At 48.2% G+C, this 27,162-nt stretch overlaps 1 protein-coding gene across 3 annotated transcripts in view; it reads left to right on the forward strand.

Annotated features, from left to right (window-relative positions):
* pdzd2 (PDZ domain containing 2) overlaps positions 1 to 25,869 on the forward strand; it is a 157,722-nt gene extending 131,853 nt beyond the window's left edge. For 2 of the 3 annotated variants that reach the window (XM_031816596.1, XM_031816598.1), the window contains 13 exons: positions 1,270 to 1,402; positions 7,320 to 7,407; positions 7,820 to 7,920; positions 8,676 to 8,832; positions 9,249 to 9,416; positions 9,935 to 10,542; positions 11,037 to 11,181; positions 14,676 to 17,781; positions 17,954 to 18,071; positions 18,283 to 18,384; positions 21,773 to 22,055; positions 22,186 to 22,323; positions 24,608 to 25,829. In XM_031816596.1, coding sequence (XP_031672456.1) covers positions 1,270 to 1,402; positions 7,320 to 7,407; positions 7,820 to 7,920; positions 8,676 to 8,832; positions 9,249 to 9,416; positions 9,935 to 10,542; positions 11,037 to 11,181; positions 14,676 to 17,781; positions 17,954 to 18,071; positions 18,283 to 18,384; positions 21,773 to 22,055; positions 22,186 to 22,323; positions 24,608 to 24,774 — 5,314 coding nt within the window. In that variant the 3' untranslated portion in view covers positions 24,775 to 25,829. Of the gene's footprint in view, positions 1 to 1,269; positions 1,403 to 7,319; positions 7,408 to 7,819; positions 7,921 to 8,675; positions 8,833 to 9,248; positions 9,417 to 9,934; positions 10,543 to 11,036; positions 11,182 to 14,675; positions 17,782 to 17,953; positions 18,072 to 18,282; positions 18,385 to 21,772; positions 22,056 to 22,185; positions 22,324 to 24,607 lie in introns of all 3 variants that reach the window. The other variant, XM_031816597.1, reaches the window with a different exon arrangement.
* Positions 25,870 to 27,162: the final 1,293 nt, after the last annotated feature.

Consider the following 27,162-nt stretch of genomic DNA (forward strand, 5'->3'; position numbering starts at 1 on the left):
TTTTTTTACCCAGGCAAGTCAGTTAAGAACAAATTCTTATTTTCAATGATAGCCTAGGAACAGTGGGTTAACTGCCTGTTCAAGGGCAGAACGACAGATTTTGTACCTTGTCAGCTCGGGGATTTGAACTTGCAACCTTTCGGTTACTAGTCCAATGCTCTAACCACTAGGCTACACTGCCACCCCATTGAGGAAGAGAGAGGGACTGGGTCCCGTATGGGAGAACAGAACAGCAGATACCCTGCAACTCAGGGTGGAGAGGGTCTGTTTGGAGAAGAGGGTGTGTTTCTCTCTGGTTCTGCCACTAATAGAATCCAAATGTCAAATATCAAGACTTTACTGACTCAAGTCAAAATTCTCAACCAAGAAGTTCTCTATACCTCTAAAGATGCATGAATGTATTCTGTATGGCACAATATTAATATTTTGAGGGTGGAAGGTTGAATCCTGATATGAAAGTGCTTGCAGAAGATTAACAAGAAGATCTGACTGCATTGTGTACTGTACGGCAGATGGTTAGTGCTACTGTCTGTCTGTCTGTCTGTCTGTCTGTCTGTCTGTCTGTCTGTCTGTCTGTCTGCCTCTCTGTCTGTCTGTCTGTCTGCCTCTCTGTCTGTCTGTCTGTCCGCCGTCCTCCTGCCCGCCCGTCCGTCTGTCCGTCTGTCTGTCTGCCTGTCTGTCTGTCTGCCTCTCTGTCTGTCTGTCTGTCTGTCTGTCTGTCTGTCTGTCTGTCTGTCTGTCTGTCTGTCTGTCTGCCTCTCTGTCTGTCTGTCTGTCTGTCTGCCTCTCTGTCTGTCTGTCTGTCTGCCTCTCTGTCTGTCCGCCGTCCTCCTGCCCGCCCGTCCGTCTGTCTGTCTGTCTGTCTGTCTGTCTGTCTGTCTGTCTGTCTGTCTGTCTGTCTGTCTGCCTCTCTGTCTGTCTGTCTGCCTCTCTGTCTGTCTGTCTGTTCCGCCGTCCTCCTGCCCGCCCGTCCGTCTGTCCGTCTGTCCGTCTGTCTGTCTGTCTGCCTCTCTGTCTGTCTGCCTCTCTGTCTGTCTGTCTGTCTGTCTGTCTGCCTCTCTGTCTGTCTGTCTGTCTGTCTGTCTGTCTGTCTGTCTGTCTGTCTGTCTGTCTGTCTGTCTGTCTGTCTGTCTGTCTGTCTGTCTGTCTGTCTGTCTGTCTCAGTGTCCTTCTTCACTGTCTTCTATGAGGGTTATTTACGCAGTGGACGTAATACTAAATTATTTTGTGTGTGTGTGTGTGTATCCAATCTCTCTGCTCCTCATCTAGTCGAGGGGACCAGGTGTTGGAGGTGGACTCAGTGAGTCTGCGTCACGTGGCTCTGAGTGAGGCCTACGCCATCCTGAGTGAGTGTGGACCCGGACCCGTTAGCCTCATCATCAGCCGACATCCCAATGCCAAGGTAACACACACACACACACACACACACAAACACACACACACACACACACACACACACACAAACACATACACACACACACACATACACACACACACACACGCACATACACACACACACGCACACATACACACACACCTTCCATCTTTACCTGGTTCTATAGGAGGTTCCTTCCATCTTTACCTGGTTCTATAGGAGGTTCCTTCCATCTTTACCTGGTTCTATAGGAGGTTCCTTCCATCTTTACCTGGTTCTATAGAAGGTTCCTTCCATCTTTACCTGGTTCTATAGGAGGTTCCTTCCATCTTTACCTGGTTCTATAGAAGGTTCCTTCCATCTTTACCTGGTTCTATAGGAGGTTCCTTCCATCTTTACCTGGTTCTATAGAAGGTTCCTTCCATCTTTACCTGGTTCTATAGAAGGTTCCTTCCATCTTTACCTGGTTCTATAGAAGGTTCCTTCCATCCTACGTCTAGCCAACGTTCACCTACATTCTTTAACACATTAAATACATTTTCTGATGCATAAAAAATATGGTATATTGTGATATACATTTAACATTCATTTGTATAAACATTTTAAGTACATTTGTATAAACATTTTAAGTACATTTTAAGTACATTTTAAGTACATTCTGTACTATATATTGGAATATATTCCAAATGTATTAAAAGCATTTTTTAAAAAGGAAGTTATTTGGCCAATTTTTTATATTTAAAATGCATCCTAAAAAAATTATCAAAAATCTATATTTGAGATGTATTTTTTCCCGTACGGGTAGCCTCCCTGGGAAAGCAAAGCACCACTATAAAACCTGTATGTGCTACAGACAAATGAAGGCTGAACAAAAGATAACAGCTCTCTAACTATACGAACCAAAAATATAAACGTAAAGTCTTGGTCCCATGTTTCATGAGCTGAAATAAAAGATCCCAGCAAAACAGCTTATTTCTCTCAGATTGTGTGCACAGTGTCTTTACATCTCTGTTAGGGAGCATTTCTCCTTTGCCAAGATAATCCATCCACCTGACAGTTGTGACATATCAAGAATCTGATTAAACAGCATGATCAGGTGCACCTTGTGCTGGGAACAATAAAAATACACTCTAATATGTGTAGTTTTGTCACAAAACACCCCAGTGGCTGGGCCTGGCACCCCAGTGGCTGGGCCTGGCACCCCAGTGGCTGGGCCTGGCACCCCAGTGGCTGGGCCTGGCACCCCAGTGGCTGGGCCTGGCACCCCAGTGGCTGGGTCTGGCACCCCAGTGGCTGGGCCTGGCACCCCAGTGGCTGGGCCTGGCACCCCAGTGGCTGGGTCTGGCACCCCAGTGGCTGGGTCTGGCACCCCAGTGGCTGGGCCTGGCACCCCAGTGGCTGGGCCTGGCACCCCAGTGGCTGGGCCTGGCACCCCAGTGGCTGGGCCTGGCACCCCAGTGGCTGGGTCTGGCACCCCAGTGGCTGGGCCTGGCACCCCAGTGGCTGGGTCTGGCACCCCAGTGGCTCGGCCTGGCCAAGCCCACCTATGGCAATCGCCCCTGCTCAGTCATGTGAAAATCCATAGATTAGGTGATACTGTCATCGAGTTTTTAAACTACTGTAGTTGTTGGGGTGCTTGACGGTGAACACTGTGTTTCTGTTTAGTTACTAGCTAGTCATACTCCTGCCTTGCTACATCAAACCCATCTGATATGTTAAAGATAAAGTGTTTCAATTGGACTTCTGCTCGCACACGTTCCTGTCCGTTCTAAAGCCACCCAGTTTGGGTGAACTTATTAACTTAGACTGAAATCAGAGCAAAAAGCATCTTGTCCTTTTCTGTTGGAGATCATCCTGATTTCACTGCCACCTGGTGGCCGCATGGTGTCATTCAAACACTTGTTGCACTAGTACAGGGGTAGACAACCCAGGTCCTGTAGAGCCACAGGTACTGTCTACATCCGGGTAGACAACCCTGGTCCTGTAGATCCACAGGTACTGTCTACATCAGGGGTAGACAACCCAGGTCCTGTAGAGCCACAGGTACTGTCTACATCCGGGGTAGACAACCCAGGTCCTGTAGAGCCACAGGTACTGTCTACATCAGGGGTAGACAACCCAGGTCCTGTAGATCCACAGGTACTGTCTACATCAGGGGTAGACAACCCAGGTCCTGTAGATCCACAGGTACTGTCTACATCCGGGGTAAACGACCCAGGTCCTGTAGAGCCACAGGTACTGTCTACATCCGGGGTAGACAACCCTGGTACTACATCAGGGGCAGATATGGGTTGTCTATCCCTGATGTGGGACCAGGGTTGTCTATCCCTGATATAGGACCAGGGTTGTCTACGCCTGATGTAGGACCAGGGTTGTCTACGCCTGATGTAGGACCGGGGTTGTCTACCCCTGATGTAGGACCGGGGTTGTCTACCCCTGATGTAGGACCGGGGTTGTCTACCCCTGATGTAGGACCGGGGTTGTCTACCCCTGATGTAGGACCGGGGTTGTCTACCCCTGATGTGGGACCAGGGTTGTCTACCCCTGATGTGGGACCGGGGTTGTCTACCCCTGATGTGGGACCAGGGTTGTCTAACCCTGATGTAGGACCAGGGTTGTCTACCCCTGATGTAGGACCGGGGTTGTCTAACCCTGATGTAGGACCAGGGTTGTCTAACCCTGATGTAGGACCAGGGTTGTCTATCCCTGATGTAGGACCGGGGTTGTCTACCCCTGATGTAGGACCGGGGTTGTCTAACCCTGATGTAGGACCGGGGTTGTCTAACCCTGATGTGGGACCAGGGTTGTCTATCCCTGATGTAGGACCGGGGTTGTCTACCCCTGATGTAGGACCGGGGTTGTCTAACCCTGATGTGGGACCTGGGTTGTCTATCCCTGATGTAGGACCGGGGTTGTCTACCCCTGATGTAGGACCGGGGTTGTCTAACCCTGATGTAGGACCGGGGTTGTCTAACCCTGATGTGGGACTAGGGTTGTCTAACCCTGATGTAGGACCGGGGTTGTCTACCCCTGATGTAGGACTAGGGTTGTCTAACCCTGATGTAGGACCGGGGTTGTCTACCCCTGATGTAGGACTAGGGTTGTCTAACCCTGATGTAGGACCAGGGTTGTCTACCCCTGATGTAGGACTAGGGTTGTCTACCCCTGATGTAGGACCAGGGTTGTCTACCCCTGGTGTGGGACCAGGGTTGTCTACCCCTGGTGTAGGACCAGGGTTGTCTACCCCTGGTGTGGGACCAATGTTGTCTACCCCTGGTGTAGGACCAGGGTTGTCTACCCCTGGTGTAGGACCAGGGTTGTCTAACCCTGATGTAGGACCGGGGTTGTCTAACCCTGATGTAGGACCGGGGTTGTCTATCCCTGATGTAGGACCGGGGTTGTCTACCCCTGATGTAGGACCGGGGTTGTCTAACCCTGATGTAGGACCGGGGTTGTCTACCCCTGCTGTGGGACCGGGGTTGTCTACCCCTGATGTGGGACCGGTGTTGTCTACCCCTGCTGTGGGACCGGGGTTGTCTAACCCTGATGTAGGACCAGGGTTGTCTACCCCTGATGTAGGACCAGGGTTGTCTATCCCTGATGTAGGACCAGGGTTGTCTACCCCTGATGTAGGACCAGGGTTGTCTACCCCTGATGTAGGACCAGGGTTGTCTACCCCTGATGTGGGACCAGGGTTGTCTACCCCTGGTGTGGGACCAGGGTTGTCTAACCCTGATGTAGGACCGGGGTTGTCTACCCCTGGTGTGGGTCCAGGGTTTTCTACCCCTGGTGTGGGACCAGGGTTGTCTAACCCTGATGTAGGACCAGGGTTGTCTACCCCTGATGTAGGACCGGGGTTGTCTACCCCTGGTGTGGGACCAGGGTTTTCTACCCCTGGTGTGGGACCAGGGTTGTCTAACCCTGATGTAGGACCGGGGTTGTCTACCCCTGATGTAGGACCGGGGTTGTCTACCCCTGGTGTGGGACCAGGGTTGTCTACCCCTGGTGTGGGACCAGGGTTGTCTACGCCTGATGTAGGACCGGGGTTGTCTACCCCTGATGTAGGACCAGGGTTGTCTACCCCTGATGTGGGACTAGGGTTGTCTACCCCTGGTGTAGGACCGGGGTTGTCTACCCCTGATGTAGGACCAGGGTTGTCTACCCCTGATGTGGGACTAGGGTTGTCTACCCCTGATGTGGGACTAGGGTTGTCTACCCCTGGTGTAGGACCGGGGTTGTCTACCCCTGATGTAGGACCAGGGTTGTCTACCCCTGATGTGGGACTAGGGTTGTCTACCCCTGGTGTAGGACCGGGATTGTCTACCCCTGATGTGGGACTAGGGTTGTCTACCCCTGATGTAGGACCAGGGTTGTCTACCCCTGGTGTGGGACTGGGGTTGTCTACCCCTGATGTAGGACCAGGGTTGTCTACCCCTGATGTAGGACCAGGGTTGTCTACCCCTGATGTAGGACCAGGGTTGTCTACCCCTGATGTGGGACCAGGGTTGTCTACCCCTGGTGTGGGACCAGGGTTGTCTAACCCTGATGTAGGACCGGGGTTGTCTACCCCTGGTGTGGGTCCAGGGTTTTCTACCCCTGGTGTGGGACCAGGGTTGTCTAACCCTGATGTAGGACCAGGGTTGTCTACCCCTGATGTAGGACCGGGGTTGTCTACCCCTGGTGTGGGACCAGGGTTTTCTACCCCTGGTGTGGGACCAGGGTTGTCTAACCCTGATGTAGGACCGGGGTTGTCTACCCCTGATGTAGGACCAGGGTTGTCTACCCCTGATGTAGGACCAGGGTTGTCTACCCCTGATGTGGGACCAGGGTTGTCTACCCCTGGTGTGGGACCAGGGTTGTCTAACCCTGATGTAGGACCGGGGTTGTCTACCCCTGGTGTGGGTCCAGGGTTTTCTACCCCTGGTGTGGGACCAGGGTTGTCTAACCCTGATGTAGGACCAGGGTTGTCTACCCCTGATGTAGGACCGGGGTTGTCTACCCCTGGTGTGGGACCAGGGTTTTCTACCCCTGGTGTGGGACCAGGGTTGTCTAACCCTGATGTAGGACCGGGGTTGTCTACCCCTGATGTAGGACCGGGGTTGTCTACCCCTGGTGTGGGACCAGGGTTGTCTACCCCTGGTGTGGGACCAGGGTTGTCTACGCCTGATGTAGGACCGGGGTTGTCTACCCCTGATGTAGGACCAGGGTTGTCTACCCCTGATGTAGGACCAGGGTTGTCTACCCCTGATGTGGGACTAGGGTTGTCTACCCCTGATGTGGGACTAGGGTTGTCTACCCCTGGTGTAGGACCGGGGTTGTCTACCCCTGATGTAGGACCAGGGTTGTCTACCCCTGATGTGGGACTAGGGTTGTCTACCCCTGGTGTAGGACCGGGATTGTCTACCCCTGATGTGGGACTAGGGTTGTCTACCCCTGATGTAGGACCAGGGTTGTCTACCCCTGGTGTGGGACTGGGGTTGTCTACCCCTGATGTAGGACCAGGGTTGTCTACCCCTGATGTAGGACCGGGGTTGTCTACCCCTGATGTGGGACTAGGGTTGTCTACCCCTGATGTAGGACCAGGATTGTCTACCCCTGATGTAGGACCGGGGTTGTCTACCCCTGATGTGGGACTAGGGTTGTCTACCCCTGGTGTGGGACTGGGGTTGTCTACCCCTGATGTAGGACCAGGGTTGTCTACCCCTGATGTGGGACTAGGGTTGTCTACCCCTGATGTGGGACTAGGGTTGTCTACCCCTGATGTGGGACCAGGGTTGTCTACCCCTGATGTGGGACTAGGGTTGTCTACCCCTGATGTGGGACCAGGGTTGTCTACCCCTGATGTGGGACCAGGGTTGTCTACCCCTGTAGTCACTAGTAGAAACTGGGAGCTTCAGCTTTTCACAAGAGATGGATGTTGTTTTCTCCTCTGTGTTTGCTCCAGGTTTCAGAGCAGGAGATGGATGACGTGATCTGTCAGTCCACACACAGAGACAGTCTGAGCAAGGAAGGACACGTCTCTCAAACACTAGGTCTGTTTCTCTCTCTCTCTCTGTCTCCCTCTCTTTCTCTCTCTGTCTCTCTCTCTCTCTCTCTCTGTCTCTCTCTCTTTCTCTCTCTGTCTCTCTCTCTCTCTCTGTCTCTCTCTTTCTCTCTCTTTATCTCTCTCTCTGTCTCTCTCTCTTTCTCTCTCTTTATCTCTCTCTCTGTCTCTCTCTCTGTTTTTGTCTTTGTCTCTCTCTCTTTGTCTCTCTCTCTCTTTGTCTCTCTCTCTCTCTGTCTCTCTCTCTCTCTCTGTTTTTCTCTTTGTCTCTCTATCTCTATCTATCTATCTCTCTCTCTCTCTCTCTCGCTCTCTCTCTCTCACCTGTAATCATAGTCAGTTGATTGGAGTGGTTGAGTGAATGTTTCTCTAACCTGTATCGTCTGAACTCTGACCTCTAGGCCTGCCCTCTAAGAGCCCCTCTTCCACAGTGAAGGCCAAACAAGGAGATGGCTCCTCCCTCAGCTGGACCATGAAGAGGTTCCTCGAGCCCGCTAGCAGGGTACACTATGCAACCTGTCAATCAATATATCAAACAATCAAATTCAAATCAAATCAAATTCTATTTGTCACATGCGCCGAATACTGGTGTAGACTTGACTGGGAAATGCTTAGAAGCTCTTCCCAACGATGCAGAGTTACACAAATACCTAATAATAATAGTAATAATAGTAACAACAGGAATTAAATCAAATACAATATGGAGATATATACAGGAAGTACCAGATCAATGTGGAGCTATATACAGGAAGTACCAGATCAATGTGGAGCTATATACAGGAAGTACCAGATCAATGTGGAGCTATATACAGGAAGAACCAGATCAATGTGGAGCTATATACAGGAAGTACCAGATAAATATGGAGCTATATACAGGAAGTACCAGATCAATGTGGAGCTATATACAGGAAGTACCAGATCAATGTGGAGCTATATACAGGAAGTACCAGATCAATATGGAGCTATAAACAGGAAGTACCAGATCAATATAGAGCTATATACAGGAAGTACCAGATCAATGTGGAGCTATATACAGGGAGTACCAGTACCAGATCAATATGGAGCTATATACAGGAAGTACCAGATCAATGTGAGGCTAATCAATCAGTCAATCAATCAACCCATCAATCCATCCAGTTTTACTTGGTGATTGTAATTACTACATTCTCAAGGTTCCCCAACAGGCTAGCATCACTAGTCACAGGCCACACATCAGCAGTCTACACATCAATCAATCATCTCTCTCCCTCCCTGCAGCAAGGGTCACTGAGTTCGGAGGCGGAGCTATCTCAGTACTTCTCCCAGGAAGTGACCAGTCATTCGTCGCTGTCAGAAACCATGGCGATGTGCTCCAGTGATGACGACATCCTCAACCACAGGAGCTGCAACACCACCCCCCCTACACAGCCACATGGTACAGTCTACTACCCCCCTACACAGCCACATGGTACAGTCTACTACCCCCCCACACAGACACATGGTACAGTCTACTACCCCCCTACACAGACACATGGTACAGTCTACTACCCCCCCCCCACACAGCCACATGGTACAGTCTACTACCCCCCTACACAGCCACATGGTACAGTCTACTACACCCCTACACAGACACATGGTACAGTCTACTACCCCCCTACACAGACATATGGTACAGTCTACTACCCCCCTACACAGACACATGGTACAGTCTACTACCCCCCCACACAGCCACATGGTACAGTCCAGGGTTACTAGGGATTTTCCAGTGTCATGGCTAGAATGAGCATTCAGTTGAACGGCGTTCTGACTTGTCCCTCTCGGTGTATCTCCTCTGGTGATCCTGTGTGATAGTGGAGGTTGGGGCCCGTGGTGACCCTGTGGTTAACCTGCCGGCGGAGGCCAACCAGCCCAGTGTGGGTAGTCCCGGTAGCGGCGCAGTCCGCAGCCCGCTGCTCCGACAGAGACGGGTCATCTGCTATGAGGAGGAGATCAGCGATGATGATGATGAAGACGATGCAGGTGAGGTTCGTGTTGGTCGAAACGTGTTGGTGTGGTTGACTCGAAATGTTGTATTTGTCTCACAAATTTTATGAAGAGATCCCTTTTTGGGTATTTTTGTTCAGTTCCTGTGCAGCAGTTGGATGTGCATTAAACCCTCTCCTTTATTTATTTTTTATTCCTCTCTCTTTCTCTCTCCCTTGTTCTCTCTCTCTCTCTCTCTTTCTCTCTCTCCCTCGTTCTCTCTCTCTCTTTCTCTCTCTCCCTCGTTCTCTCTCTCTCTCTCCCTCGTTCTCTCTCTCTCTTACTCTCTCTCCCCCTCGTTCTCTATCTCTCTCTATTTGTCTCTCTCTCCCTCGTTCTCTCTCTCTCTTTCTCTCTCTCTCCCTCGTTCTCTCTCTCTCTTTCTCTCTCTCTCCCTCTTTCTCTCTCTTTCTCTCTTTGTCTCTCTCACTCTCTCTCGGTCTCTGTCTCTCTCTCTCTCTCCATCTCTCTCTCTCTCTCTCTCTGTCTCTGTTTCTGTCTCTCTCTCTCTCTAGTGACCCCGCCGGTTCACCGGATGGCTGGTCATGGCACTACCCCCGTGGTGCTTGCTGACTCTGGTACTGTGATCGCTACATCATCAGTTGAGGAGAGCGAGGGACCGCTCTCCCCGCTCTACGGAATCTCTCTGGGGTCAGAGGAAGGGGTCGGGGAAGGAAGGTCTAGCCCCACGACAGGCCCTAGTAACCTGGGTGTGAGGAAGGACCTTCAGGGCCCCCTGGAGCCCAAGCGCTCCCCTAAGCTGGAACACAAGGCTGTGACCCGCGTCAAGAGCATGATGAGCATCGAGGCCCCGCCAATCCAGCCAACTAACCAGCAGAACCAGAGAACCAAAGGAGAGGAGTCTCCGACCTCCCTATCCTCACAGTTTCTGTTCCCTCAGCCTGGGGTAGGTTCCAGCTGCTCCTTAGGACAGCCTGGTTCTAACCTCAACCCCCTCTGTAAGAAGGGCGAAGCCTGCAGCGAGCTGGCGGGGGTCTGCACCATCGACAAGGTGGTCCTGAGGAGGAGTGAGGAGGAGTCCTTCGGTCTGGACCTGGAGATCAAGTCTTCTCCTCTGAAGGTGGTGATCACCGGACTGAGGCCTGGAGGAGCGGCCGAGAGGGTACGTCTACCGTCTTCCCAGCCTGAAATCCAAACTAATATCTCACCATATCAGTTTGGATTCCAGGCTAATGTCAACACAGACGTCAAAAATCCACCAGGTTAATCACCACTGGTATAATGAGTCAATCAGAAGTCAACAGACTATATGTATCTAACTGCAGTACACTGCAATATAAAACTATTACTCTGGCTGTCTGTTCCTTGTCCTAATGTCTTCACCTACCATTACATAACATAATGATGTATCTGATCTGTACACTGTCCCCTTTTTATGACCTCATACACTGTCCCCTTTTTATGATCTCATACACTGTCCCCTTTTTATGACCTCATACACTGTCCCCTTTTTATGACCTCATACACTGTCCCCTTTTTATGACCTCATACACTGTCCCATTTTTATGACCTCATACACTGGCCCCTTTTTATGACCTCATACACTGTCCCCTTCTTTGGACCTGTGAACCTTATGACACGTGACCCTGGTTGCAGGAATCCCAGGGCAGGATGTGTGTGGGAGACGAGATCATATCGATCGGGGAAACTCCCGTCGGCTCCTCTTCCTACCACGACGTCTGTGAGCTCATGCACAACCTTCCTGTGACGCTCAGGCTAGAGGTCAAGAGGCCTGTGTCAGGTGAGACCATGTCAACCTTCACTAAGCACCCTGGGGAATCAAACAACCCGTCATTTGACGTCATGCCTGTTATAAAACGCTGTCGTGCAGTGACATCATATCTGCCCTGTGACAACCACCTATTCAGATTTGTATAAGTGACATTACGTCGTGAAACATAACAGATGTGGAGCTACCCGTCAGTAGCATGGAAGTTACGCTGGCGGTTGTTATAATCTGTCGTATCATCCCTATGACAGCGTTATAACAGCTGAACCTGGCATGTTGAACTATTTCCTCCTCAATACTAACTGAATAACAGAATCAACGGTCCAGCATCTGGAACGAGAGACTCGCCCTAACCTGGGTGGTGTCCCTAACCTGGGTGGTGTTCCTAACCTGGGTGGTGTCCCTAACATGGGCGGTGTTCCTAATCTGGGTGGTGTCCTTAACCTGGGTGGTGTCCCCAGGATCAACAAACATCAGATCAACATCAAGATCAGGGATCCCTGAAGGAAGGAAGCATTTTTTAAAGGGATAGTTAAAGGGATAGTTCACTTGAATGACAACAGCTCACTCAGTCGAAAATTTGCTCAAACTTGACAAAAATGAACTCTGGTTTTAAAGTGTTTGATCAGGACCCCTTGTGAACTACTCCTCTACAGCAGTTATTAAGAGCACAGGTCTGTCTGCCCCCCACCTCTCCTCCTTAACGCTACCGCTATGTAGGATCTCAGCTGGCTCAACAGTCTGCCCCCTGCTGGCAGTACCCTAACCCTGCACCCCAAAGGGAACGTCACGCTGCTGGCTTTGTATCCATGGTGACTATCCGTTCATTTACCTCAGTAGTGACTAGAAGCTGCCCAGTAGTAAAGGTTTGGGGGAGTCCTCCGCCGCTAACCGCTTTGTTAGCTAGCATTAGCTGTTAGCTTTCTTTAGCTAGCCAATGTTTAGATTTGTGGCTTTTTGTTGTTGTTGTTTTGGGACGTGGTGGGATTCCTGTGGGTTGCTTATGTTTGGTCACTAAGCAGAAACAAATAAATATGTATTCCTAGGAATCAGGGTTTTCTTAAACTATGGGTCGGGACCCATATTGGTCCCTGGGCATGTGAGAGGTGGGTGGGGAGTTATGATGAGTATACATCTATAATCACACATTATTTCCTCTTAATTTGGCTCACGGGAAGATGGACAGTTTCTAATTTGGGTCTCGAGGCTGAAAAAGTTTAAGATCCGCTGAATTAGATTCAGAAATGTGACTTTATGTGACAACATGAGCAGATACAGCAGGAACACCAACCTACCGAACCAATCTGTGTGTCTCTGTCTGTGTGTCTCTGTCTGTGTGTCTCTGTCTGTGTGTCTCTGTCTGTGTGTCTCTGTCTGTGTGTCTCTGTCTGTATGTGTCTGTCTGTATGTGTCTGTCTGTGTCTCTGTCTGTGTGTCTCTGTCTGTATGTCCCTGTCTATGTCTCTGTCTGTATGTCCCTGTCTGTGTCTCTGTCTGTGTGTCTCTGTCTGTATGTCTCTGTCTGTGTGTCTCTGTCTGTATGTGTCTGTCTGTACGTGTCTGTCTATACGTCCCTGTCTGTGTGTCTGTCTGTGTGTCTCTGTCTGTATGTCTCTGTCTGTATGTCCCTGTCTGTGTCTCTGTCTTTGTGTCTCTGTCTGTATGTCTCTGTCTGTATGTGTCTGTCTGTCTGTATGTGTCTGTCTGTATGTGTCTGTCTATACGTCCCTGGCTGTGTGTCTGTCTGTGTGTCTCTGTCTGTATGTCTCTGTCTATACGTCGCTGTCTGTATGTCTCTGTCTGTGTGTCTGTCTGTGTGTCTCTGTCTGTATGTCTCTGTCTATACGTCACTGTCTGTGTGTCTCTGTCTGTGTGTCTGTCTGTGTGTCTCTGTCTGTATGTCCCTGTCTGTGTCTCTGTCTGTGTGTCTCTGTCTGTGTGTCTCTGTCTGTATGTCTCTGTCTGTGTGTCTGTCTGTATGTCTCTGTCTGTATGTCTCTGTCTGTATGTCTCTGTCTGTGTGTCTCTGTCTGTGTGTTCTGTCTGTATGTCTCTGTCTGTGTGTCTCTGTCTGTATGTCTCTGTCTGTATGTCATTGTCCCATGCATACATAATGCATTCAATTTCTACATTGGTGTCTACATCGACATGACCATAACTTTTTCTTGGGATCAGCTTAGCCTTCTAGATCATAATGAATAAGATGATATGGACAGGGAGGACCTGATCCTAGATCATAATGAATATGACTATATGGACAGGGAGGAACTGATCCTAGATCATAATGACTATGACTATATGGACAGGGAGGACCTGATCCTAGATCATAATGACTATGACTATATGGACAGAGCTGACCTGATCCTAGATCATAATGAATATGACTATATGGACAGGGAGGACCTGATCCTAGATCATAATGAATATGACTATATGGACAGGGAGGACCTGATCCTAGATCATAATGAATATGACTATATGGACAGGGAGGACCTGATCCTAGATCATAATGAATATGACTATATGGACAGGGAGGACCTGATCCTAGATCATAATGAATATGACTATATGGACAGGGAGGACCTGATCCTAGATCATAATGAATATGACTATATGGACTGGGAGGACCTGATCCTAGATCATAATGAATATTACCATATGGACGGGGAGGACCTGATCCTAGATCATAATGAATATGACTATATGGACAGGGAGGACCTGATCCTAGATCATAATGAATATGACTATATGGACAGGGAGGACCTGATCCTAGATCATAATGAATATGACTATATGGTTCTGCTGGGCTGTGGACCAAACAGGCTGCTGGTTCTGCTGGGCTGTGGACCAAACAGGCTGCTGGTTCTGCTGGGCTGTGGACCAAACAGGGGCTGCTGGTTCTGCTGGGCTGTGGACCAAACAGGGGCTGCTGGTTCTGCTGGGCTGTGGACCAAACAGGGGCTGCTGGTTCTGCTGGGCTGTGGACCAAACAGGGGCTGCTGGTTCTGCTTAGATTAGAGAGTTTGAAGTTGCTTGTGGAACAGAGGAAACATATACACTGGCAGAGGATAGCAGGAATGTTGAGATCTAAAACAGAACCCATATGTCAGCTCACTTCCTGGTTTTGTTTGACGTTATTGGTGCTTTAGGTCACATTATTGGTATTAATGACTATCCCGTTAAACACTGGTGTCCAATCGCTCAGTTTTCCACTCTCTCGTGTATGGCTTGATGACACAAGGTCATTGAGATGAATGATGGTGTCAAATTGAGTTGAAGAATGAACATCTGGAGAGGAAATCTAGTTGTTATGTCAAGAAAATTGTGTTTTCTTTTAACATGTTGTTACACTCCCAGTTACTGAAATAATGTAACAGCCATGTTGTTATCGTAGTAATTACAGTGTTACCTTAACGGTATAAGAGCAACTTATAAAGCAAAGTTGTATCGAACAAAAATGTCTCACTGCCCCTTTAATTCATTAAGTCCGATCTTCCTCCACACAGCTGTAGATCACCTCTCCAGCCTCATGATGTCATCGGGGAGTTGTGATGTCATCGAACCCTCCGTACTGGATCAGTCCAGAACTTCCCAGGAGGCCAATGGGGGTTATCCAAATCCAGGAATTCCCTCCTCCTCCTCCTCCTCCTCCTCAGCAACAAATCACAATTTCAAACCCACAGCCCCAACCAACCACAGCAGTGAAATACCTGTCACCTACATCGATGACGTCATAACCGAACTAAGTTCCTCCGATGTTGAGAGTGCGCTCTCGTCCAAAACCCCCAAAGCCCCTTCAGAAGCACAATGTACTGAGACTACATCCTGCAAGTCAGCTCTGGACAGCAAGGCCCTGCCAGAGAAAGACAATAGTAATGTTCAGACTCCTCCAACACGGCCCAGTCAGTTGGACTTCTCTGTCTTGGACTCTGGAAACAATTGTCGCCTCTTGCCTGTGGGTAAAACATTCTTGAACAACTACTCCAGAAACTTTAGCAGTAATCTCACAGACGAGGGGAAGAATGCTCTTTCAAACGGGGTGGAGAAACCACCTGGTGCCTCTTCCGCCTCAAAGTGCCACATGTACAGCCTGGTCGATGACAGCGATTCAGAGAGTGAAGACACGGTCACCGACAACAGCCATGGCACTGCCGGCGATAACAAACGGGGGAGCCGCGTTGTCGGCGCTGAGCCACAGGACACAGATTCTGATGAGGAGGAAGTGGAGATTTGTTACAGTGAGTCCCAGCGGCCCAGCACTCTGAGCCAGGCAGCGCTGACTCACCCAACAGATGGGCCATTGTCTCCCCGGCTCTCTATCCCTATCTCTGGCTCTGACGGCAGCCACTATACAAAGGAGTCTGGGCCCTTTGATGTAGTACTAGACTCTGCTGCTTCTGCCACTTCTGATGCTGCTATGACGGCAGCTACTCACCCTGCTGCTGCCTCTCAGCAAAACAAAGACTGCTCTGTGGTAACAACAACCCAATCCAACCCTATCACTTCCCCCTCGCTGTCTCAGAGTCTATCTGGCTCGCAGTCCTCAGGTGCCTGTTTGACTGCAGAGTCCGAAGCTTCCCTTTGCCAAATGGTGCACCCCCAGTCTTCCAAGGACACAGATTCTGTACCCACTCCAGGCCCGGCAAGGTCTTCAGAATGCTTTGCCAATGGGGTTAGTGGCAGCAACGTTGCTACACCTGTGATAAAACCCAGCCAGGCAACTTCTGTTGTAGCAGCTACCCAAAGCCTCACCCCACGGAGTCAGGAGAGGACAGCCAGGCCGACATCAGGTAAACTATCTAATAGTACATCATCGTCATCATCATCATCAGCAGTATCCCATTCAACGGCGGCGAAGGCTATGCCCTCCAACTATAGTAGATCTGGGTCATCGAGATCATCTCTAACAACGACAAGAGACAAGAAGGGAGAGAAAGTTTCCCTGGAACCCAGGTTGGTCCAGAATAACCCTACTAGTCTTCCGATGTCCAAACTGAAGGGGCTCAGCATTAAGAGTAAGAACAAAACCCAGCAGCAGCTTTCCCCGAAACCAGCCAGCGCCGAAAGTCCGGCAGTCCTCAGGAAAGCAAGCAAAACTTCCCCGCTCCAGTCCCCCAAACTGCAAGCTAAGAAGGTAGACTCTCCTCTGCTAACCAGAAAGGCAGCAGCCTTATCTAGCAGCTTAAAGACTGGCAAACAGTTGGATCTGAGCAGAATCAGTAGCACCTCCCTCAAAGCAGGTGACCGAACACAGGACAAGTGCAACCCCAAGTCCAATCCCACAACCACTACCACGTTGGAGGCAGCACAGTCAGCTAAGTTGGAGCTTCACACTAACAAAGAGGAGCAAGTGACATCAGCTACTGCTACGTCCAAGGAACAACCGGAATCAGTCCCAACTACCCAGAGGTCTTTCATTGAGGTGCGACTCTCATCTTCCTCTTCTACTCTTCCTTCCTCCTCATCGTCTACGCCAGTTCTGATGCGAAAGGAAACTGTGAATTCAAAGAATTACTCAATTACTCAAACGACTCATATATCAGATATTACGTCACACGTCAATGGATGTGCAGTAGAGACCAATCTCAGGCCTGCTGCCCCTGACTCTGTGTGTAATTCAGAAAACGTCACTACAAATGATTCAGCAGTGAACTCAATAGGCCTAGAATCCGTAGATGTGGTTCCTTTGCCTATAAGCAATGGTATCATAAACATCTCTCTTAGAAACTCCTGTCTAACAGATATGGCTGTGGAAAACCTGAAAGCCAACAAGTCCAAACTGAAGATGATGGAGCGCCGTAGTTTTTCCACGGACAACAGCACCCCCGGGGATCCCAACCCCTTCTCTGTCCGCCAGAGGATCAAGTCCTTCGAGAACCTGGCCAGCTTCGATAAGCCAGCGCTCAAATGTATCGAGATCCAGTCCTTCGCTCAGTCCTATGCTCTGACGGCAACGTTGAAGCCTCCTCTTAACCGAAGACTGTCTGGCTACATGTCCGGCTCGGTGAACTCCATAGACTGCCGCTCGCTACGAAGAAGCTTCAGCTCATGCGTCGACAACTTTAACGTCTCAACCCCCTTGACCCCTTTGTCGCCTCAGCTTCGCAAGTCGCCGTCAAGTCTGACTCTCCCGAACTTTGACATTTTGACACAAAGCTGCAGCACAAACGAAGCTCCACTTGGACAAACACGGGACGAACTTGCGGACGGTGAAATCTCCAAAATGTTGCCCCCCGGGGGTGTGACCCTAACTCCTCAAACGCCCCCGGTGATGCGGTGCCGCCAGGCTCGGGGCCAGGCTCGGGGCCACGCTAACCTGTCCCGATCCAGATTGAGGGAGCTCAGGGCCCTTAGCATGCCCGACCTGGACAAGCTGTACACCGATGACTTCTCCAGCAACCCAGGGACCAACGGCACATTTAAGACGGAGCTGGAGATCCACCCAGCCAGGTTCACAGAGGCCCTCCAGAACCAGACAGGGTGCTGTCAACTGCCTGCTGAACCCACAGGTGTGCCTCCGACCAGGGCCAGTCGGAGCGACGGTGTGGCCAGCCAGGATGCCATTCAGGGGGTAACCAACGGTCAAACAGATCTCAGCAGCTGGTCCATCAGGTGAGTAAAAACACCAACCATCTCTATATTTTTCTATTTCTACAATGTGAATTAAATTTCCAATCCTTAACTTTCCCAAGATTTCAGACAGACAGAGACAGACACATATGAGTAAAGTCACTTCTATAGTATTTATTATATTTAAATGTTTTCTTTTCTGTCTTCTTTCCAGTTTGACAGTGCTGGCTGGCTGTCCGGTGGAGCAGAGTAAGCTGCAGACGGTCTTGGCCTCGCTGACCTCCAAGACAGATGTGTTGGCCCTGCTACAGGAGGCCAAAGCTCTCTCTCAGGTAACCAAACACAGTGTTTGTTTAGGTCACAGATGTATTTCTGCTGTCTTTACTGAGTGTTGAGTGACAGGAGTTGGTATTAACAGATCTGGATCGAGGCTAGAGGACAGGAGCGTGAACGATATGTCTGAGACAGTATTTTCATCCTTGTCTTGAAAGCTCCCTTCCTGTGTCTCTGTGTGTGTTGCGTCTGGTCCCCCCTCTACCCTAGGTTAAAGATGATACCCACTTTGTAGTCTTCTCCAAAGATGAGGGTTCGGGACTTGGTTTCAGCATCGCTGGAGGAGTGGACCTTGAGCAAAAGTCTATATCTGTAAGTACAGTAGTGTGTTTTGTATTTTAGCAGAAACGCTATTTGGATATTTGAGCAATGTAATGTGGCATATTGTTAGGGAATCTATTTTAATTAGAAAATATGTCACATTTAGCTAAAAGGGGATTATGTTGGATGTTCTTGCCTGTTCCACATGGCACACGCACTTTTGGCAGCAATTGCAACTATAAATAATTTAGAATGAGTTTGTAAAATTACAGCTATAAATCGTTTAAATCATTTAGAATGTAAAATTACACCCCAGAGTGTCACAGTCATCATAATGAGGAGACCAAGGCGCAGCGTGGTAAGCGTCCGTCTTCTTTAATTAAAGAACGAACAGTAAACAAAACAAACAAAACAACAAAATGAACCGTGAACCAATATGGCTAGTGCAGAACAGGCAACTAAACATAGAATAACAACCCACAAAATACCCAAGGAATGTGGCTAGCTAAATATGGTCCCCAATCAGAGACAACAATAAACAGCTGCCTCTGATTGAGAACCAATCTAGGCAACCATAGACATATAAACCCCTAGACATTCAAAAAACCCTCGACAATACAAAACCCCCTTGACAATACAAAACCCCCTAGATAATACAAAAACTAAACAAACTACCCTTGTCACACCCTGACCTAACCAAAATAATAAAGACAACAAAGATAACTAAGGTCAGGGCTTGACACAGAGCTTCCACCAAGTAGGACCTGGGGTGTGAAGACATACGAATTAATTTATTAACATTTTCTATACTTTTTCTTTCACTTTGAAAATGTGGAGCATTTCTGTTGGGAAGAAATCAAATTTAAAAGGGATTAATGTCAAATTTAGAAAAATTCCCAAACTCCGCTGATTAGTTTGAGTGTCTGTCAGAGTGCCCACAAGAGCTCTCTCACTCAGAGGAGAGCGAGTATCCAGGGGACGTCAAACATCCGGACGTCAAACATCCAGGGACGTCAAACATTCAGGGGACGTCAAACATCCAGGGACGTCAGACATCCGGACGTCAAACATCCAGGGACGTCAAACATTCAGGGGACGTCAAACATCCGGACGTCAAACATCCAGGGACGTCAAACATCCAGGGACGTCAGACATCCAGGGGACGTCAAACATCTGGACGTCAAACATCCAGGGACGTCAAACATCCAGGGACGTCAAACATCCAGGGGACGTCAAACATCCAGGGACGTCAAACATCCAGGGGACGTCAAACATCCAGGGACGTCAGACATCCAGGGGACGTCAAACATCCTGGGGACGTCAAACATCCAGGGACGTCAAGCATCCAGGGGACGTCAAACATCCAGGGGACGTCAAACATCCTGGGGACGTCAAACATCCAGGGACGTCAAGCATCCAGGGGACGTCAAACATCCAGGGGACGTCAAACATCCAGGGGACGTCAAACATCCAGGGACGTCAAACATCCAGGGACGTCAAACACCCAGGGGACGTCAAACATCCAGGGACGTCAAACATCCAGGGACGTCAAACATCCAGGGGACGTCAAACATGGGATGTCAAACATCCAGGGGACGTCAAACATCCAGGGACGTCAAACATCCAGGGACGTCAAACATGGGATGTCAAACATCCGGACGTCAAACATCCGGACGTCAAACATCCGGACGTCAAACATCCAGGGACGTCAAACATCCAGGGACGTCAAACATCTGGACGTCAAACATCCAGGGACGTCAAACATCCAGGGACGTCAAACATCCAGGGGACGTCAAACATGGGATGTCAAACATCCGGACGTCAAACATCCGGACGTCAAACATCCGGACGTCAAACATCTGGACGTCAAACATCCAGGGACGTCAAACATCCAGAGACGTCAAACATCCAGGCTGCTGCACAGGCCCGTATGCTCAGTCTAGTCTAGAGCTCAATGTATCTCTAAATAGTTTTTGTTTGGAAAAATGCACCATAAATGTATTTTACGTGTATTTTAGTATTATACAGGTAGAAAGATGTTTTTAAAGTATTTTCCTGCTCTGGACAAAAATGGAATAAAAAAAAAAACTTAACGCAAAAAACAGATTTGCGTTAAATGCAATAATGCACGTATTTTATGATATATAACCTCATTTGCATGTATGCATAACATATTTTAGAAAATGTTTATTACAAAAAAAATGGATATTGGTGTCTACATTCAACTGGTAAAAGTTGATTGTGATATGATTAAGAGGGGGAAATTACCTTATGAGAGTGTGGTATCTGACCTCAACCAAGTAAACACTGCTGACAACATGTGCTGTGGTTGATTTATTTTGATGATATGCTAGAAATCACCAAAATGGGTTCGTCCTCCTTGTGTCCTGGTTCTACACTGAGTTTACAAAACATTAGGAACACCTGCTCTTTCCATGACATAGACTGACCAGGTGAGTCCAGGTGAAAGCTATGATCCCTTATTGAGGTCACTTTTGAAATCTACTTCAACCAGTGTAGATGAAGTGGAGGAGACGGGTTAAATTTTTTTTTTAAAGTATAGAATATGTTCTAAATGAATAAAAAACACACAAAAAATATGATTTCTTGATTGCGTATACTCTTCACACCCCAGAGTTAATACTTGGTGGAAGTGGCGCACTGCAGCTCTACCTGGCTCTCCCTGAGAGAGAGAGGTGCCCACGCTGTAGCTCTACCTGGCTCTCCCTGAGAGAGAGAGAGAGAGAGAGAGAGAGAGAGAGAAGTGCCCACGCTGTAGCTCTACCTGGCTCTCCCTTTGAGAGAGAAGTGCCCACGCTGTAGCTCTACCTGGCTCTCCCTTTGAGAGAGAAGTGCCCACTCTGTATCTCTACCTGGCTCTCCCTTTGAGAGAGAAGTGCCCACGCTGTAGCTCTACCTGGCTCTCCCTGAGAGAGAGAGGTGCCCACGCTGTAGCTCTACCTGGCTCTCCCTGAGAGAGACAGGTGCCCACGCTGTAGCTCTACCTGGCTCTCCCTTTGAGAGAGAGAGGTGCCCACGCTGTAGCTCTACCTGGCTCTCCCTTTGAGAGAGAAGTGCCCACTCTGTAGCTCTACCTGGCTCTCCCTTTGAGAGAGAAGTGCCCACGCTGTAGCTCTACCTGGCTCTCCCTGAGAGAGAGAGGTGCCCACGCTGTAGCTCTACCTGGCTCTCCCTGAGAGAGAGAGGTGCCCACGCTGTAGCTCTACCTGGCTCTCCCTGTGAGAGAAAGGTGCCCACGCTGTAGCTCTACCTGGCTCTCCCTTTGAGAGAGAGAGGTGCCCACGCTGTAGCTCTACCTGGCTCTCCCTGAGAGAGAGAGGTGCCTACGTTGACAGACTGTGAAGACTGTATATGAGCTGTGTAGACTTTCACTAAGGCCCCTGCAAAATGTTTAATCTTAACTCCACCCACTGGCCAGGTCCATCGTGTCTTCTCCAAAGGGCTAGCTGGCCTGGAAGGTACCATTCAGCAGGGGGACAGCGTCCTGTCCATCAACGGCAGCAGTTTGGAGGGGACGTCCCACGGAGAAGCCCTGTCCTGTCTCCACCAGGCTAGACTGTCCTCTCAGGCCCTGGTGGTCCTTCGCAGGGGGAAGGACAGTGAAGGACACATGTCTCCAAGACACCATGACCTGTACCACCGCACAGGGCGAAGCTTCTCCCCAGGGTGCAGAGACAACGGGCCTGAGACAGCTAGACCAGGTATGGGGGGGGGGGGGAAAGAGAGAGAGAGAGAGAGACAGACAGACAGACAGTACCAGTCAAATGGTTTGGACACAACATACTCATTCCATTGTTGACTAGTGTGTGTGTGTGTGTGTGTGTGTTCCAGTAGTGGTGGAAATGGGTCCTGACGGGGCTCTGAGGATACAGCTCCTGAAGACATCAGCTGGTCTGGGCTTCAGTCTGGAGGGGGGCAAAGCCTCGGCGCATGGAGACCGCCCCCTCAACGTCAAACGAGTCTTCAAAGGTCAGCGCACACACACACAAACACACACACCCTCAGGACCAAGTCAGGAAACTCTGGTCTAGGCAGTATGTTTCTTCATGACTGGGCTTGTGGGCTGAGTCAGTGTCAGTACATGTTCACCAGATGTCGCCAGTGACCAGCGTGCTTGTCAGAACAGGCAGGGTCAGTAAGTTTGTCTGCCAACACAGACATCACAACGAGGAGAGGCAGTGCAAGTCAAGGAAAATCACACGCAGTATCTATTACAACAGGGTTTCATAGAGACAAAGTCCTTCTTTATTTAACAAAAATAACAAATAATAACACATTAAACTCCTCTGTGTAAACACAAGGCGTGTTCATTAAACGTATGGGTAACATTTTACTTCAAGTGATAGTTCAGGATTTTAGCAATGAATCCCTTTATCTACTTCCCCAGAGTCAGATGAACTAATGAACTAATGGATATTTCCCCAGAGTCAGATGAACTAATGAACTAATGGATATTTCCCCAGAGTCAGATGATCTAATGGAGACTTCCCCAGAGTCAGATGAACTAATGGATACTTCCCCAGAGTCAGATGAACTAATGGATACTTCCCCAGAGTCAGATGAACTAATGGAATAATGGATATTTCCCCAGAGTCAGATGAACTAATGGATACTTCCCCAGAGTCAGATGAACTAATGGATACTTCCCCATAGTCAGATGAACTAATGGTTACTTCCCCAGAGTCAGATGAACTAATGGATACTTCCCCATAGTCAGATGAACTAATGGTTACTTCCCCAGAGTCAGATGAACTAATGAACTACTGGATACTTCCCCAGAGTCAGATGATCTAATGGATACTTCCCCAGAGTCAGATGAACTAATGGATACTTCCCCAGAGTCAGATGAACTAATGGATACTTCCCCAGAGTCAGATGAACTAATGGATACTTCCCCCAGAGTCAGATGATCTAATGGATACTTCCCCAGAGTCAGATTAACTAATGGATACTTCCCCAGAGTCAGTTGAACTAATGGATACTTCCCCAGAGTCAGATGATCTAATGGATACTTCCCCAGAGTCAGATGATCTAATGGATACTTCCCCAGAGTCAGATGAACTAATGGACTAATGGATATTTCCCCAGAGTCAGATGAACTAATGGATACTTCCCCAGAGTCAGATGAACTAATGGACTAATGGATATTTCCCCAGAGTCAGATGAACTAATGGATACTTCCCCAGAGTCAGATGAACTAATGGATACTTCCCCAGAGTCAGATGAACTAATGGATACTTCCCCAGAGTCAGATGAACTAATGGATACTTCCCCAGAGTCAGATGATCTAATGGATACTTCCCCAGAGTCAGATGAACTAATGGATACTTCCCCAGAGTCAGATGATCTAATGGATACTTCCCCAGAGTCAGATGAACTAATGGATACTTCCCCAGAGTCAGATGATCTAATGGATACTTCCCCAGAGTCAGATGAACTAATGGATACTTCCCCAGAGTCAGATGAACTAATGGATATTTCCCCAGAGTCAGATGATCTAATGGATACTTCCCCAGAGTCAGATGATCTAATGGATACTTCCCCAGAGTCAGATGAACTAATGGACTAATGGATATTTCCCCAGAGTCAGATGAACTAATGGATACTTCCCCAGAGTCAGATGAACTAATGGATACTTCCCCAGAGTCAGATGAACTAATGGATACTTCCCCAGAGTCAGATGAACTAATGGATATTTCCCCAGAGTCAGATGAACTAATGGATACTTCCCCAGAGTCAGATGAACTAATGGATATTTCCCCAGAGTCAGATGAACTAATGGATACTTCCCCAGAGTCAGATGAACTAATGGATACTTCCCCAGAGTCAGATGAACTAATGGATATTTCCCCAGAGTCAGATGAACTAATGGATACTTCCCCAGAGTCAGATGAACTAATGGATACTTCCCCAGAGTCAGATGAACTAATGGATACTTCCCCAGAGTCAGATGAACTAATGGATACTTCCCCATAGTCAGATGAACTAATGGTTAGCGCAATGGCTGGAAGTCTATGGGGATCTACTAGGATATCACTACTTAGTAATTGTAACTTCCTCCAGACTTAAAAATGGGACCCACATGTTCATCTGACTCTAGGGAAGTAGCCAAAGTCCTAAAGTATCCCTTTAAAGTCAACCAGTATTATGATAACGTTATAATACATTATAAGACTTGTCATAAGCATGTACAGTATTACCCCTTATATTGGCTTATTATTTTGACTAACCATGTTCTCCTCCCATCCTCTAGGTGGTGCTGCGGAGCTGTCGCGGGTGGTGGACGTGGGGGATGAGGTACTGGAGGTGAACGGGAGCTCGCTGCAGGGCCTCATGCATTACGACGCCTGGAACATTATCAAGACTGTCAGCAAAGGCCCCGTGCAGCTTGTCATCAGGAAACCACGGACCTCTGTATAACTCAACAGACATATCGACTGGACATACAAAGAACCCATGTGTCAGTCTGGTTGACGTGTAACCTGACACCCATAGAATGAATATGTCAGTCTGGTTGATGTGTAACCTGACACCCAAAGAACCCATGTGTCAGTCTGGTTGACGTGTAACCTGACACCCATAGAATGAATAAGTCAGTCTGGTTGACGTGTAACCTGACACCCATAGAATGAATATGTCAGTCTGGTTGATGTGTAACCTGACACCCATAGAACTCATGTGTCAGTCTGGTTGACATGTAACCTGACACCCATAGAATGAATATGTCAGCTTGGTTGATGTGTAACCTGACACCCATAGAATGAATACGTCAGTCTGGTTGACGTGTAACCTGACACCCATAGAATGAATATGTCAGTCTGGTTGATGTGTAACCTGACACCCATAGAACTCATGTGTCAGTCTGGTTGACGTGTAACCTGACACCCATAGAATGAATATGTCAGTCTGGTTGACGTGTAACCTGACACCCATAGAATGAATATGTCAGTCTGGTTGATGTGTAACCTGACACCCATAGAACTCATGTGTCAGTCTGGTTGACGTGTAACCTGACACCCATAGAATGAATATGTCAGCTTGGTTGACGTACAATGGATAAACATACAGGGTTAAACACAGGATTTCTGTATGGCTGCTGTACTACACAGACATATCTTACACAACTCCAAGGTGACCTAACTACAATGGAGAAATGTCCTTTTTTTTTTTTTACATATTCGAACGAGGCAGACAGACATGTTGGGCTAACATTGCAGGGTTATTCTCCCCCCCCTCAGAGTAAATTTGGTCCGGGAAGGATCTATGTCATACAGCGTGCCAAAACCAGATCATGGAACGACAGAAGCGTCTTGGACAAGAGAGACTTTCACTTGTCCACCTTGTGATGATGTTTTTAATATGGCTGACCTACTCAGGCGGTGGTGCTGTACTGTACTGTGCAGGATTACAGTGCATTCGGAAAGTATTCAGACCACTAGATTTTTTTTTACCCATTTTGTTATGTTACAACCTTGTTCTAAAATGGATTAAATACATTTTTTAAATCCTCAGAAATCTACACACAATACCCCATAATGACAAAGTGAAAACATGTTTTTCTCTACCCATCTACACACAATACCCCATAATGACAAAGTGAAAACATGTTTTTCTCTACCCATCTACACACAATACCCCATAATGACAAAGTGAAAACATGTTTTTCTCTACCCATCTACACACAATACCCCATAATGACAAAGTGAAAACATGTTTTTCTCTACCCATCTACACACAATACCTCATAATGACAAAGTGAAAACATGTTTTTCTCTACCCATCCACACACAATATCCCATAATGACAAAGTGAAAACATGTTTTTCTCTACCCATCTACACACAATACCTCATAATGACAAAGTGAAAACATGTTTTTCTCTACCCATCTACACACAATACCCCATAATGACAAAGTGAAAACATGTTTTTCTCTACCCATCTACACACAATATCCCATAATAACAAAGTGAAAACAGGTTTTTAGATTTTTTTGTGATTTCAGGAAGAAAAATATTTTTTTAATACCTTATTTATATATACATTTATATATATATATATATATTTATATATACCTTATTTCCATAAGTCAGACATCAGACTTTTAAATACCTTATTTCCATAAGTCAGACATCAGACTCTTAAAACCTTATTTCCATAAGTCAGACATCAGACTCTTAAAACCTTATTTACATAAGTCAGACATCAGACTCTTAAATACCTTATTTCCATAAGTCAGACATCAGACTTTTAAATACCTTATTTCCATAAGTCAGACATCAGACTCTTTGCTATGAGACACGAAATTGAGGTCAGGTGCATCCTGTTTCCATTGATCATCCTTGAGATGTTTCTACAACTTAGAGTCCACCTGTGGTAAATTCTATTACTTGGACATGATTTGGAAAAGGCACACACCTGTCTATATAAGGTCCCACAGTTGACAGTGCATGTCAGAGCAAAAACCAAGCCAGGAGACAGGATTGTGTCAAGGCACAGATCTGGGGGAGGGTACCAAAAAATGTCTGCAGCCTTGAAGGTCCCCAAGAACACAGTGGCCTCCATCATTCTGAAATGGAAGAAGTTTGGAACCACCAAGACTCTTCCTAGAAATGGCCACCTGGCCAAACTGAGCGATAGGGGAGAAGGGTCTTGTTCAGGGAGGTGACCAAGAACCCGATGGTCACTCTGACAGAGCTCCAGAGTTCCTCTGTGGAGATGAGAGAACCTTCCAGAAGGACAACCATCTCTGCAGCACTCCATCAATCAGGCCTTTATGGTAGAGTGGCCAGGCGGAAGCCACTCCTCAG

The sequence above is a fragment of the Oncorhynchus kisutch genome, linkage group LG3 (genome assembly GCF_002021735.2).
Source record: "Oncorhynchus kisutch isolate 150728-3 linkage group LG3, Okis_V2, whole genome shotgun sequence".
Lineage (NCBI taxonomy): Eukaryota > Metazoa > Chordata > Actinopteri > Salmoniformes > Salmonidae > Oncorhynchus > Oncorhynchus kisutch.